This window comes from Sebastes umbrosus, chromosome 17, assembly GCF_015220745.1.
Source record: "Sebastes umbrosus isolate fSebUmb1 chromosome 17, fSebUmb1.pri, whole genome shotgun sequence".
Classification (NCBI taxonomy): domain Eukaryota; kingdom Metazoa; phylum Chordata; class Actinopteri; order Perciformes; family Sebastidae; genus Sebastes; species Sebastes umbrosus.
The window spans coordinates 29,209,191-29,226,661 of NC_051285.1; the positions used below are offsets into that span (position 1 = coordinate 29,209,191).

At 39.0% G+C, this 17,471-nt stretch overlaps 1 protein-coding gene across 1 annotated transcript; it reads left to right on the forward strand.

The window, feature by feature from the left end:
• The first annotated feature begins 898 nt into the window (after positions 1-898).
• tmem218 (transmembrane protein 218) lies at positions 899-10,953 on the forward strand. The gene is made up of 3 exons (XM_037749404.1): positions 899-1,250; positions 5,504-5,606; positions 10,539-10,953. Exons 1-3 carry the CDS (start codon positions 1,144-1,146, stop codon positions 10,671-10,673), a joined length of 345 nt encoding a protein of 114 aa, XP_037605332.1. The 5' UTR covers positions 899-1,143; the 3' UTR covers positions 10,674-10,953.
• Positions 10,954-17,471: the final 6,518 nt, after the last annotated feature.

Consider the following 17,471-nt stretch of genomic DNA (forward strand, 5'->3'; position numbering starts at 1 on the left):
TTTATTCTGCACTTTAGTCTATTCTTTAAAAAAACTCTCTACCTCAGTTATCATCCCGCATTATATTCCATATTTGACATTTCTTAATCCCCTGGTCTCCGATGTATATTTCCTATATTTTATTTCCACTATATCACTTTCTGCACTATGTTCACATTTTTAATAGTCCCGTATCTCAGTTGTTACCCTGCACTATATTCACTTTTATTCAGTTTAACAGTTTTCTTCATCTCCTTGTATTTTTATATCTGGTATATGTCTTTATACTTTGTACTTTGTAATACTAACTTGTGCCTTTTTACTAACATGTTTTGCACTATGGAACTGTGATGCTGGAAACTTGAATTTCCCTCGGGATCAATAAAGTTACTATCTATCTATCTATCTATCTATCTATTTATCTATCTATTTATCTATCTATGTATGAATGTGTCTATCTAATAACTGTATTTATAAAGCACCTTTCAAAACAAGATTACAAAGTGCTTTAAAATAAAAGCATGATAAAAGTATTTAACACCCAGAACTTAAGATCTAAACAAGATAAAATCATATAAATACAAAATAAAAATCATATAAATAGTTACAACAATGCACCATCAGTTAAGAAAAAAAACACAATATATTAGATATATGTGATGATTGTGGCTTTTGAAAGATGACCTGATTGCCCTAATATTATATGGTGGTTTAAAAAAACAATAAAAAAAATAAACCTGCTTCTCTAAATAATAAAAAGTGTATAATAATGTTGTTTTCAGTGCAGCCTGCATGAGAGCAGAATCAATAGAGTGTAGCTCTGCAGCCTATAGGACTACACAGTGTTCAGTGTGTCAGTAACGACGCATCTGATTGGTCCGTCTGAGTTCACTTTGTCCAATCAGACTCCAGCTTGCTGTAACCAGGAAGTAGAAGATGTGATGGAGAACGCTTCAACTACTGAACTGACTGATGAGAAACGACGAAGAAACAAAGATCAGTTAACAGAGAGAGATACACTACAGACTGAACTACAGACTGAACTACAGACTGAGCTACAGACTGAACTACAGACTGAACTACAGACTGAACTACAGACTGAACTACAGACTGAGCTACAGACTGAACTACAGACTGAATAATAGTAATAGTAACCCAGTAGAGATGGTGAGCACGGTGATGGAGGTCGGAACCGGAGTGTTTATCATCGGACTGGTCTGGATCTCTGCTGCTCTGATCGGGATGATCCTACTGAGAGACACGACCGGGAAGTGAGTCACTACTACACACTATACCACACACTATACTACACTATACTATACTACTACACTACTACTACACACTACTACACTATACTATACTACTACACTACTACTACACTATACTACTACACACTACTACACTATACTATACTACTACACTACTACTACACTATACTACTACACACTACTACACTATACTATACACACTACTACACTATACTATACACACTACTACACTATACTACTACACACTACTACACTATACTATACTACTACACTACTACTACACTATACTACTACACACTACTACACTATACTATACTACTACACTATACTACCACACACTATACTACACTATACTATACTACTACACTACTACTACACTATACTACTACACACTACTACACTATACTATACTACTACACTACTACTACACTATACTACTACACACTACTACACTATACTATACTACTACACTACTACTACACTATACTACTACACACTACTACACTATACTATACTACTACACTACTACTACACTATACTACTACACACTACTACACTATACTATACACACTACTACACTATACTATACACACTACTACACTATACTACTACACACTACTACACTATACTATACACACTACTACCACACACTACTACACTATACTACCACACACTACTACACTATACTATACACACTACTACACTATACTATACACACTACTACACTATACTACTACACACTACTACACTATACTATACACACTACTACCACACACTACTACACTATACTACCACACACTACTACACTATACTATACACACTACTACACTATACTATACACACTACTACACTATACTACCACACACTACTACACTATACTACCACACACTACTACACTATACTATACACACTACTACACTATACTATACACACTACTACACTATACTACTACACACTACTACACTATACTATACACACTACTACCACACACTACTACACTATACTACCACACACTACTACACTATACTATACACACTACTACACTATACTATACACACTACTACACTATACTATACACACTACTACACTATACTACCACACACTACTACACTATACTATACACACTACTACACTATACTATACACACTACTACACTATACTATACACACTACTACACTATACTATACACACTACTACACTATACTATACACACTACTACACTATACTACCACACACTACTACACTATACTACCACACACTACTACACTATACTATACACACTACTACACTATACTATACACACTACTACACTATACTACTACACACTACTACACTATACTATACACACTACTACCACACACTACTACACTATACTACCACACACTACTACACTACACTATACTATACACACTACTACACTATACTATACACACTACTACACTATACTATACACACTACTACACTATACTACCACACACTACTACACTATACTATACTATACACACTGTACTGATTCTACTGAGAGACACGACCGGGAAGTGAGTCACTACTACACACTATACTACACACACTATACACACTATACACACTATACTACACACACTATACACACTATACTACACACTATACTACACACACTATACACACTATACTACACACTATACTACACACACTATACTACACACTATACTACACACTACTACACACTATACTACACACTACTACACACACTATACACACTATACTACACACTACTACACACACTATACACACTATACTACACACTACTACACACACTATACACACTATACACACTATACTGAGAGACACGACCGGGAAGTGAGTCACTACTACACTATACTACTACACACTACTACACTATACTATACTACACTACACTATACTACCACACACTACTACACACTATACACACTATACTGATCCTACTGAGAGACACGACCGGGAAGTGAGTCACTACTACACACTATACACTATACTATACTACACTATACTACACACACTATATACTACACACTATACTGAGAGACACGACCGGGAAGTGAGTCACAACAACAACACACACATTATACACATTATACACACTATACACACTACAACACATACTATACTACACACTACACACACTATACACACAACAACACACACTATACACACTATACACTACACACTATACATACACTACACACTACACATACACACTACACACTCATCACACATACACACACTATACACACTCTACACACACATCACACACTACACACTCCTCACACACTCCTCAAACACTACTCACACACTCATCACACAAAAATATATCTTATACAGTATATACTGTATATGTTTTTAATATGCCCTTGTACAAAGTATTTGTAATTGTAATTGTAATATAACTAACACTACTCACACACTACACACACTACACACACACACACCACAACATGCTTTTATACATTGATGAATAATGGTCCTCTGTTCTGTGTGTGACTGAGGATCAATCACTGTGATTGTGGATCAATCAGACACATTCCATTGAAATGTCCTCTTAAATGTTGATGTGCTTGTTGGCCACATCCCATATCTCCTGGAACATAAATAACTAACACCATGGTTTTAGTACAGTTTGAACACAGTGGTGTTTAAAACAGGATGATAATGTAGGAATATCAAGAAACTATAATGCAGGGAATGAAATTAGCACCTGCCACCTGACGAATACAGGGTACATGTTGGCTGATTTCAGGTCACCTGCCACCATGGCAGATATTATATTAAGAATAATATTATGCAATATTAGCTGCAAAATATGTTGACTGTTGCCGTACAATAAGAGGTGCTAATAGCTCTGAACATGTTTCTGATTGACTACATCTGTAAAAGAATGTATATTTAAAATGTATTTGGTATATTATGACTGTGATTATTTTTTTGTGAAATGTAATTATTCATTAATATGTAATTTAGCTTTGGCAATAATGTAACCTGAACATTCATGCCAATAAAGCTTATTTGAATTCCTCCAAATAACTATTCGAAAGCTTTGTTGTTGTTTTTATTTTATACATGTATGTAATAATAGAGTATAAATCCCCAAATAGCCCATGAAATAAGGAATAATCCCACAACATTATCCATTATACATATTCCACATTAATAATTATTAGTTATTCTCAGATGGATATTGTGTTTGTTGTGTGTAGAGGTGTTTACAGTAGTGCGGCAGCGGCACTGAAATGGGGGAGATGGAGGCAGACAGACAGAAGAACATGTCAGCTTAATGTTGTTAATTAATAAACTGTATATGCCTCACTGTGTGGAAGTCACTGTTCTTTTATGTGTAAGGCAACGTCAGGCTGCACTTTAACATTACTTTCTTAACTTTATAAAACAAAATGTAACAAATAAATATATATATTTTTAATTTTATTTATACAAACTGAATTTTGATTTATTATTAAAATCAATAAATCGTACACCAGCAACTTGGTAAAAAAAGCTTAAAAAGTAACAGACTTTTTATTTATTATTAAAATAATAAATCTTACAACAACTACTTGGTAAAAAATCTAAATTAACAGGAATTACAATTCAAGTGTAAACCTTTTTAATGCAGCAAAATATTGGTCAAAATTTAAACAGGAATTAAAATTCCAGTCTATAATGTATATAGTATATAAACATAGAATAGATACCCGATCCAGCTATTTGAGTCAGTATCAGCCTGGTATCTGATCCGGTATCGGTGCATCCCTAATAATAAATTTGATAGATCAGCAAAAGTAACTACTGCTCCGTGACGTCTTACCTAAATACTATGAAATAATTATTTATACCCACATGCTGATATACTAACTGATTGCTGGGACCATCCACCTTCCAGTCCCTGCTGATTAATACTTGTGCAACGACTACAACAGACCCTAATGCTATTAAAGTCAGTTTATTTCTGTGCAGAATGCACTGTGACACCAAACAATGTGCACTTGTGTAAAATGCAATTACAGTAAAGTTTAAATGGGGTGAAACATGGTGCTATTTACTTGATTGGAAAGTTAACAACTTTTTAAAAACACAATAAAGAACGCCATTGTTTTGATTGGTACTTAATAATGACATTATCCTCAGATAACCCTGCGTTTACTGCCCGTCTTACCACAAATCAGCAGTGGGAGTTCTCATGTCATCCTCTTTGTGTTAACTCTGTGTTTGTGTGTGTGTGTGTGTGTCTTGTGTCTTGCCAGGTTAGGCGTTATCCCCGTCTTCTTACTGGCTCTCACCATCACGTTAGTGCTGGTGTTTTTCCCTCGCAGCCCTGAGACACCTCCCCCGTTCAAAGAGATCGAGGTGAGCTCTCACACACCTTTAAAGACTCACACACTCTCAACCCTGTGTTCATTTGAGTCACGTCTGTCGGCTATTATTGGTTTGTATTGTCAACTAAGTAAACGTATATTCATATGTCAATACCCGACCTACAGTTATATTCAAATGCAAATACCACTCAGAAATGTTTTTACTTGAGCGTTTTAGAAGTGAGAATGATTTGGTTTGCTGAGGAGGCAATTTAAACGTCTACCACTGCCAAATCCATGACAAGGAGCTCTGCTGAATCAATATTATATCAGACCGTTTGCTGCATTAAAAACACAGAGTCTCGTGTTATTACTGTCTGTGTTTAATGATAGCGTAATGTACTTCAGTTGGAAATAACAGCAGGCCTGGGATGTTTTCAGTTTTGCTGTGAGGACATTTGGCTTTCATTACTACCAAATGTTTCTGGTACAGAGACTCTTCAGAGCTCCCAAACAAACAGCTAACTTTAGCTGAGTGGTCATCTCATACTCACTTTTGTGCTCCCAAAAACGATATTTAATCACACAGGCTCTGTTCTTTGGATGCATTAAACATTAAGAACAGTGAATTAAATACATTATTTCATGCTTATCAGTGAGTACAAAAGAACAAACATGTATCTTTATCACAGATGTATGGTTTTACATCTCAAAGGGACATTCATATTGAGTGTGTGCATGTGTGTGTGTTTGTATGTGCCAAAAAACAAATCTCACGTCATGTGTGGTTGTGACTAAGAGCAGGATTTATTGGTACTGATTGAGGATAAAGGCTGTATTTAGGTTTGAGGTGAATATAAACAACCTATCCCAAATAAAACCTTTACTGATAGAAGCCAATATCCACAGAGCTGTATGCCTGTAAGTAACATGTGTCATTGTGTGTGCACGTCTGTGTATGTGCTTGTCATAAAGGCCTGTTCTGCTTTATCTTAGTCCAACAGCAACACAGAACAAACACTCCCCCATGTTGCCTCCGGGTCGTGCCAATAAGCTGGCCAGATCTGCCAAGCAAGCTGCCACCCCATAGAAATAGCAGAGCAGAGCCATGTCCCGGCGAGCTCGCATTTTTATAGCCTTTGTGCAAAGGCAGATACCAGACCAGCAACAGAGAGCGAGAGAGAGAGAGAGGCAGCACAATGTGACTTCCTGGATTTCTGTACAAGGCTTACGGGTGAAATGAACCCATGGCTACTTCAGAAATTGATTCCAGTGTTTCAAAGAGCTCCCATGTAAAATCACTTGTAATAGTGACACCTATTATGGGGCGACCTCTCGCTCACCCGGTGGAGCGTGCGCCCCATGTAGGCTGGCTGGGTCCTTGGCAGGAGCCTGGAGTCGATACTGACCCGCGGCCCTTTGCTGTGTGTCATCCCCTTTATATCCCCCTTTCCTGTCATTCTCCAGCTGCACTACAAAATAAAAGCCCTAAAAATTATCTTTAAAAATAAATTATTAACACCTTATAATGCTTTTTGCTTTATTAATTAACAAGTGGCCCGTTATTTCTTTGAATCAGGAGGGTATATAATACATTATTTCATTTGAAGAAGATTGTACAATATAACAATTATAAGGACTAAGGTTTACTATGTTATTTCATGTATTGAATGCATTTATCTTTTGCTTATTTTAAAAGGGTAACATTCAACTTTCATTATCCACAAATGTGGAACATTGCCCATCTCTCTTGTCATTAAAACATCTAAATATACACGCACCACATAACAACAACACTGACGGTATGAAAGTTAAATAGTACAATACACAAAATATTAAGAACAATGATTCAAATTGAGTCTAGAATTGAGCAGAGCAGGATAACGGACTGGCCAGAGCATCCTGTATTACACCAGAGTTTAGCTGAGTGTATTCCTCTGTGACTCATCTTTGATATTTTAAACTGAAACGAATAAATGTCAATAGACAGTTTTCATACTGTAGTATTAAAAATCCTCACATGTATGATCATAAACTGTTTTTAATCAAAGGCATGTGATGTTTTGATGTGGACTAATACTCTTCCTTGCAGCAGAGAGATGATTTCTCCGGCTGAGTGAATGTGAATGTATGCAGACTGTGTGAGAAATGTCTAACCTCTTGCTGTTAAACAAAAGTAAAATATCATAGTGCCAATTAGGCCAGTCCCAGACTAGTGGTGGGGGTGGTTCATTCTAGACCCCCCCTCTCTCTCCCACCTGCCCCCCCGCCCGTCTGCCAGCTACCACCCGTGCGCTCAGTGGCACATTAATAAAACATGGCCCACACTTTGGGTTCCTGCTTGCTGTGTAATTGGCAAATTAAAAAGTGAGATGTGTTAAATGCATCCATAAGAGACGGCATACATCATCCCCACCTCTGCTAGACACCAGTGGATTTACACACACACATCCACACACACACACCCACACACACACACCCACGCACACACACACACACACATCTACTGTCATTCCACAACAGTCCCAGTGAAATCTCTCTTCAGTCAGCAGTGGGGCTGATTTACTCTTTTGGTATGATCTGGCTTAGGGGCGTTTTCTCAGTTTGTATTTGCGTATTCGTGGATGTCTCATGATCTAAATATTAACACAGTCCCAGAGCGATCAGTGAAGTGTTGATTAAATCTATCGATGGCAACTTTATGAACTCCAAACTTCATCTAACTTCAGCAACACCGATGCCATTCTAGATGATCTATTGTTTCTCCGAAACCTGCGCCTCGTTTGCTTTAGATCTTAACGACGGAGTATCAGGGCCGGAAATCTGAGATTTCGAGAATAAAGTCATAACTTTATGAGAAAAAAAGTAATTCCCTCGTCCACAAAAGAGTTTGTGTGGTTCTTTCTTCGGAATAAACGCAGTTTTTTGTACAATCTTTTCCAGGTCCTGATACTGATGATAATGTGCTGCTGATGTGCCAATTAGGAAGTATTTGATTATTTGTGAAACCTAAACTAAAGTAGAACTTCACAAGATGCTCCACGTGACTCATTTTCACACTATTTACCCTCTAAAATAACACGTACAATTACTACTTTATATTATTATGACTTTATTCTCATAATAATACAACTTTTTTTCTCTTAAACTTCTGACTTTATTTACGTAATATTACAACGTTTTTTACATAAGCCTATGACTTTATTCTCGTAATATTATGACTTTATTCCCATAATATTATGACTTTATTCTCGTAATATTATGACTTTATTCTCATAATATTATGACTTTATTCTCATAATATTACAACGTTTTTTATCATAAACCTATGACTTTATTCTCGTAATATTATGACTTTATTCTCATAATATTATGACTTTATTCTCATAATATTATGACTTTATTCTCGTAATATTATGACTTTATTCTCATAATATTATGACTTTATTCTCATAATATTATGACTTTATTCTCGTAATATTATGACTTTATTCTCGTAATATTACAACGTTTTTTATCATAAACCTATGACTTTATTCTCGTAATATTATGACTTTATTCTCATAATATTATGACTTTATTCTCGTAATATTATGACTTTATTCTCGTAATATTACAACGTTTTTTATCATAAACCTATGACTTTATTCTCGTAATATTATGACTTTATTCTCATAATATTATGACTTTATTCTCATAATATTACAATGATTTTTACATAAGCCTATGACTTTATTCTCATAATATTACAACGTTTTTTATCGTAAACCTATGACTTTATTCTCGAAATCTCCGATTTATTTATTTTTCCTCAAAGTGGCCCTAATACTCATCATAAGATCCGTTAATCGATGCATTACTCGGGCCAGATGCAGAGCTGTGTGCTTTGTGTCCCCACTCATCATCCATCTGCAGCAGGATCACAAAATAACCAGCACCCCAGAATCAGCATCTAGTTTTCAGCAGTTGTGAGGGAGCAGTGGAACGACAAACGTGCCATGTCTTCTAATACACTGCTGCACAAGTTAGGTCTCATTCCTATATGAATCAAACGTGGCTGGATATATTATAGACATATATAACATATTTAACTAAGAGTTAAATAAGGTCGGTATCAGCAAAGATCCAGATCTAGTTCATTGAATCAGTTCATCTCTACTCATCAAGTGTTGTATTGTGGTTTTATTACTGGTGGTTGTAAATAGTAAACTATGATCTTGAATGCAGATTGAAGTGAGAGGGCTCACTGAAGAGGACACGAGGGAATTAGCTTATTTATCTGCCATCTTTTTACCATTTAGAGCCCAAAACGTTCCATTCAGAGTTTGTTTGCTTTGAGGTCTCTGAAACTGTCAATACAGGTCGGCCGGATGCAGCACAGACTTAGGCAATTTATCTTTCTCTCTCTTATCTCAAATGAAATCTAACTGTGCCTCCATGTAGTCAAATATGCACTCAGAGTTGGCGGCGGTCACCGTTTCTATCACAAGAAGAAGCCAGCTAAAACGGAGCCTTAAGCAAAGTTGTCTGTCAGTGGTCAGATATGTGTCAGCGCTGGTGCTGCAGGTACGCTGCACACACTTCAGTCACTTTACAGTCTACAGCAGCACGAGAGGGCCGGGGCAGCACTTGTTATCTAAGACGCTGTATTAGACATCATAAATGAGTGTCCCTTGAATCTTCCAGTGTGCACTCTCAGGAATATGTCGAAAAACAAATGATATCAAGGCAACAAGTTCTTGTAAATGTCCCTGTGAATGCCTTCCTCATGGCCTCACAGAATGCCTCACCATCACTCTGCTTCTACACAAAGCCTTTGTGAAGGCCCTCTCCTGACATCTAGTGGCTTATAGTGGAAACACAGAACAGCCATGCTTTTCCCATGCATTTGGATACTATTTACTAAGTAGAAAAAGAAAAAGCTCTAGTGTGTAATTACTAAGAACTCCTAAAAGTGAATGGATGCCTCTCTTTCTCTCTGCAGATAGTGGACACTTTGTTCATCGGCCGCTACGTCCTGCTGGCGGTGGTGAGTGCCGTCTTTCTGGTGGTGTTCTTCATGCTGCTCCCCTTTCATTTCCTGGAGCCGGTGTATGCCAAGGCCTTAAGAACACAGTAGAGCTGCCAGGGTCAGAGCTGGCACCGGGATCACATCGCTGATGTACACAACTTAAGACAAGCAGGGTACGACGAGAGCCCCCCGCTCCCTCCTTTCACATGGAAACAGACTACAGAATGCATCCCAAACAGAAGCAGCAGGAGAGCCAACTGTTGTTTACGTACAACCAACAGAACAGAGACATCCAACAGTACCCAGGTTGTTCTATTTATATTTTGTATCATTTAATACATGAGATGAAGAAATTGTTTTTATAATAAATAAAGAAATGAAACATTTACATTGTCACACTGATTTTGTCAAGTTACAGTGTTAGTGACAGAACATGACACACATTTAACTCAGTGTACTAAGTGAAGGTTCACTTAAATTCTATATGTGATGTCCATGTACAGATGTCTAGAGCCTGAAGATTGCATTTGTGGCTCTTCAACTGACTTATAAACTATTAAAAGGTACTGCTTGTAAGTCCTAACACGTATAAATCATTGCGTGTCCCATGCGCACTCGCGTGTGGCTACGCTGTTCAGACTCAGACTCCAACACAAACCACGGAAGCACCAAAACCGCAAAGTTCTATCTAGTGAAGCCCGTCTGTTAAACAGTGTTAACTCTTCCTGCTCCAGCCTCCCGACTGCGGTCAGAAGACACAGGGGAGACCATAACACTGGTCTCCAGGGCCGGAGTCAATGCTGGGCCGAGTGTATGCTGCTCCTCTGCCTGCCTTCACTCACACACCACGCTCCTTCTCTCTCTCTCTCTCTCCACCTCTCACGTGCATGCTGCTCACTCCACACTGCAGAAGAGTTAGTTTAGCTCTGAGAATATCTAGTGAATGTTCAGTGGACGTTTGTGCAGAAATAACTGCTGCAGCTCCTCCAGACCAACAGAGGTTTCCCGTGTCTTGTGAAGTGACGGGGCTCCGCAGAGAGAAACGTTATCGTCTCCGACCAAAACTCCGGCGTCTCCCCCGTTCCCTCCGGCCGCGGTCGGGAGGCTGAGGCGGGAAAAGCCAACACTAGGATCAGCATTGATTCATGGAGAGACCTTGGTCTGGTCAGCTAACATTACTGCCAAGCAGCTGAAATATAGAGTGATATTGTGCTTTTAGCTGACGTGTGTCTCCTCACTGTGTTGAGCGATGCTCCTTCATGTCTATGTAGAGCGAGCACAAGCGCCAGCAACAGGACGCTGACTTCAGTTGACTTAACGGCCACAGGTGAAGCTGTTAACAAGACATTTCTGATTCCTACATAGAGTCCCTTTAATACAGCAAATCTTTTTTTTTTTGTAATTTATTGTAGATAATTTGAATCATGCCAATGAAATGCATTACTTAAATGATAACTTCAGCACAGTTATGAATTGCTTTTGCTTCAGCATGACAGCAGGAGTGTCAGAAAAACACACCATAATATAATATGACACATAAAGAAGTTGACATACAGTATTTGTATGACTGAACATTTTTATTCAGTGTGTTATTATTAATATGCAACGAAAGTGACGCGACACAAGATGTGCTGCTCATTTTAGTTGACAACTAGAGTTTTGTGGTTCACAGATTATTCTGTGCTGAAATGCTGAAAATTCAAAGTGCAGAATTTGCAATCGGTGCCGGGTGGTTACAGATATTTTAGAAACAATTTCATTAGATTCAGTCAATCAGCTGAAACTAGAGCGGATAGATTGTCTGACATTGTCATGCAAACAATGAAGACAATTTAATTGTGACTTGCCGACAAAATGGGAATCAAAAAAAGTTTTATTTTTACGTATAATCCACTTTGTCTTCAGTCTTTTAGCCTCAAATCATTCTGATACCATAAAGTCATGTGTATTGTATATAGCCTACAAGCAGTCTCAACTAGTCAATAAATAAACTAGGAGATGGTTGTTCCTCCAACTACGATAAAACAATGGCAAGGAGTGAGCGAATCATCATTTATTTGAAGAATATTGAAGAGTATGTTGTGTTTTGTGATGGCCCGTCCATTTAAATATAAAGGCACATGTACTTTGCAAGAAAGCTTATAATCATATTTAAGCTCTTCAAGAAACAAACTGCTAGCTGGTTCAACTGGTAGGAAGGTACATCATTAGTTTAGTGGTCTGTAGTTAGACGTTAAAGTGAGGATTGGGCAGGTGATTTATGAATAAGGAGACGTCTACTACTACTAAGGCCCAGCGTGCTTTGGGCTGCAACTTTTCAAATAGCTCCGTTTCCTGAGCAGCATATGTAACAACAGTTATCTAGGAGCTATATAGCATCATTGTGTTTTGCTATTGTTCACTGTTATTCTACATTTTGGTTATGTATTTTGCCAACCGTTGAATCATACTGTTTTGTCAGTACTTTGAGGAACACAGTGCTGCATTCACATGGTTATGATGCTGATTCCACGGGGTATAAATAAGCAGATGATTCCATAGAGAGTAATGAGCTTTTGCAGTCTAGAGGCTCAATTATAAACACTTGCCCCCCTCCCACCTCCATTTTAAAAGTGTGAAGCCCGAGGAGACGTGGAGTGGAATTCCAACCAGGATGATGAAAGAGAATCTAATGAATCAAAACCAATCCTATTAGTTCCAGCCCACATCTCCATACTGTGGTCCTTTTTTCTGCACAACAATCCGCCGCATGATTTCACACAAGCTCGAGAACTGGGGGGATTTCAGCAGGGTGGGACAGGGGATCTAAAACCTTTCAACCTGGAGGGACTTGTTGCCTGTAATTGACCGCATGATTACCACAAAACATGATCTTAGCTCCCGCAGAAAGTGGCACTGAGAAACGAGCCGATTAGAGCGCGCTGAAACCGAAGGAGAAGATATTCCCTTTCACTTCACAGTTACCTTTTTGTTTTACCACTTATCAACAAAATGCCCTTTTTAGAACATTCAGCTGCAGTTTATATGTCAAGGTCACAATGCAAAAGATGTGTACAGCAATTCCTCTCTGTCTTGAAGTCTGCTAACTCAAGGTCTCTGAATCCCCGAAGTCTGCGTCTAGAAGATCTGACGGTATTCCTCGGTTTACTCTCTGGTTCTCACACACTCTCTCTCTCTACCTCACCTTTTTTAATCTTTCTCTCTCCCTCCATCCTTGCCTCATTTTAATTGTTGCTACTAAACTCTGTCTCTGGGGAGTGGGAAAATGAGCAGAACAAAGCATGTGGGGGTTTGAGGATCATTTGGAACTGGGAGACGGAGTCTTTGTGGCGCAGCCAGCTGGACATATAAAGAGATGGGGGCGGGCGAGATAGAGAAAGGGGGAGCAATGCAAGGGCAAAGAGGTGTGAGCAGAAAGCTCAGGGTGGTTTTGAAACTGCAGAGGGGACGGGTAGTAGCTCCTCTCCTCCTCCTCTCCTCCTCCTCTCATGCATTCAGATGCATTCAAGCAGAACTCCTGGCTTGCCGTTCACATCCTCAGCCATCTCGCCCTCCGTTTGTGATATGGATACCGTCACCGCCCCACCCAGCTCCCACAACACTGAATATCCATTAAGAGATTTTGGGCAAAGTTGGTGCACTTATCCCAAAAGAATGTGTTTCAGTTCATGTTAAATCAAGCAGATGCAATGTTTGCAATCCTTTCAGAAAGTCTGGTAAATAAAACTTGATGAGTGCTCCATGGGGAAAAAGTAAAAGTGAAGGAGTTCATTTTAAATCCTAATGTAGGCATGGATTAAATCAGGGTTTTATTAGCCAACAAGTGGATGTTTGGCAAACCTGAAGACAGCAGAGTTCACTGGCTGGGTATTTCACTAAGCTGTGAAAGAGTTGGTGATGGAACGTGGAAGTGAACCGGGGCCTCGTCACCCGAGCAACAAACTATGCAGTGTCGGGGCCAAGAAGAGTTTTTTCTCAGCGCTGCTTGGTCGTGCTCTATTATGCACTTTTGTGTATAGCCAGAGGATGCTATCATTACAACACACACTAGGGGGGCAAAACACTCAATCTGACACCCCGGTGTTGCCTTGGCCTTTTACCTCTCTCTCTCTCAGGAAGGAATTACCCTGGAGCCGTGTCTCTCGGTTGGACGATGATTAGAGATTAGAGGTCAGGTCGCTCACCAATAGCCCTCCGCTGCTCGGACATGACACCCCATTGCGGGCCGGAGCTTGGCCCGCGGGGGGGGTTCCATTTTGACAGTGTTGAAGACATGATTGAATATCGGCCAGGCTTAGAAAGGCAACGGCTACCACTGATCAAAGAAAATGTTCACAATAGTTGAACATGGGTGGCCACAGTGATCCACAGAGCATGCTCAGTTCCTGCTCGGCTCCAACGGGCCTGTGTTTTAATATCGGAGCTTTTGGGTTGACCTACCTTTACAGTTTGGCACAGAAAAGCAATACCAACAAAAGTGAAGAGGTGTAGGAATATGACTTGATGCTCAGAAATGTTCATATCTTTGAGTATCACTATATTGTATATGTATTTCATCATCATCACTACTACCAAAATTGAAGAAGTGCTCAGAATACTGAATAGATGTCCCTTTCTCTTCTCATTCCTCCTGTTAATACCGGCCACTAACAGATTTCCTCCTAATGCACTTCCAATATAAGTGATGGGGGACAAAATCCAGTCTGCCTTTCTTGCAAAAAATATATTCCAAAGTTTAGCTGAAGCAAATATGAGGCTTCATCAGTCTGTGTTAGTTAATGTGTTGGGTCATCAGCTGCTCAAGCATCTCCAACACGAAGGAGATGATGTTCATACTGTGGGGTGAGTCAGCCTCCTCCCACATCTCTGGGAGCACATCCAGAGGGCTTCTGATGTGACGGTGAAACCCTATCGAGCTCAGGGGAACATCACTGTGTAGGTAAAGAGCAGGAATGGTTGTTCCAGTCTTTTCCTGTTTCTGAGACAAACTCCTTCAACATGTAGCCTATGTAGGTCAGCGTACTGTTGAGATGCTCCCAGACCATCAGTCTGACGGTGGTAACGGGTAGTTCTTACTCTTTGAATTCCTATAACCTATGCCAGGGGTCAGCAATTAGGTTATTGTAATTAGGTTTTGACAGGTGAAGTAGAAACACATTGTATTTACTTATTTCTTTTATTTCATTTAAGAATAAATTTAAGGTATAAAACCTATTTTTTAGGATTTACTTTGTAAGTTTGGGCTCAAGTTACAGCAGTTAATACTAAGTTTTAGAAAAAGATTTATGTATGCAGGTTTATGTTCTATGTTGCACTATGAGACAAAATATGATAATTGATTGATTGGTTATCTACACATCTACTGAATGAAAGTGCTGTTAATGCAAATCTGTCTTGGTCAAACAGGCTAGGTTTTATTTAAGTGAATTATTTATCTGTTATTCTTCTGTTTTGTTGGAGTTCATAAAGTTTATTAGATTTCAAAAGGAGACGGTACCTGTGTCTGCATGCCAGTTTATTAAATGATATGAGGTCATATTTATGGGGCTTTAACTGAGCCATGCATTAACACTGATATCTATCTTTTCTTTTCTTTAAATCCTGTAAAGGTTTTGATGTAAACTATGAAAGGAAAAACTTCAACTTTCATCAGTGGGACAAATATTTTTGCTAGAGGGCCTGATTTGACCCACTGGCCACAATTTGCCCACCATCATTGACCTAAAGGCTATGCAACGGTGACCTCGGTCTGTTTTGCACACACTAGCCTGCCTCAATAAGGCAATGTATTGGCCTCATTAGTAGTGGTAGATAGTGTAAAGATGTATTGTATGAGGGATACATGCAACAGTGCATCGTTGTTGTACTAATCCATCCATCCATTATCTGTAACCACTTATCCTATTCAATGTTGCAGGGTCTTTCTAATCAATCCTGTAGTGGAATTCTTTCCCAGATAGTTGTTTTTTCATCAACATGGTGAAAACGTGAAAAAAAAATGATTATAAGGAAAGCCAATTTTAATATACTATAAAAGACTGATTACATGAACACAACCAAATGACCCTGGTTTCAATTGCAATGAGGTGCCTGCGATCAGGCGTATACAGGAACTGGTACAACACAGAAAAATGTCCAAAGACCTCAAACTATATCTGCTCTGTATGGAACCCCATTTGTTTCTGTCTGCAGATGAAACGTCGACCGAATCAGAAGTGTAATCCGTGTACACTCTGGGAGTCCACTCAAAGCAGACACACACCGACTGTGTTGGAAATCACAACAGACTATTCTGACAAGGTTGACTTGGCTTGCTTCTTATGGGCGAGCCAAGATGATGTATGAGACTCATACTGTGCAGACAGGCAGCTACAAATTTGCTTGGCTAGTTGACTGGTGGGAGGTTGGGGAGTGTGAGTTCAGATGGGGGGGGGTTGAGTTGTCACATAAAAGCAACACAGTGAAAGAAAGAGGAGCCTTTGTACCCATTTTGTCTTTTCTGAGGCTGTTGTTTGGTCAAAAGAAAAACATTCTTCTGCTCCGATAATTTACATCTGAGCAAAATGAAAACTGAAAATTGCACTTTGTGCAGCAGAATTGAACAAATGAAAAACTTCATATACTTCCTTAATGCATCTTTTTTTTAAATATGATTTGTTAATTTGTGGTGAAATACTTCTCTCAGAATGATCAAAGCAGACATTTAATTATTCAACTTGTGCGACGCTTTACATAATCCAAAACTGTTCTGCTGCATTTGACCAGTCACACGGTAGACGTTTGATTAATGGAACTGATCTGACTTGGGAAAACAGGCCTCTCTGTGTTACCTCCCCCTTATTTCAACCTCCTCTCACCCCCCCTCCTCCTCTAGACTGAGCCTTGTTTTCTGCCCCCCCCCCCTTA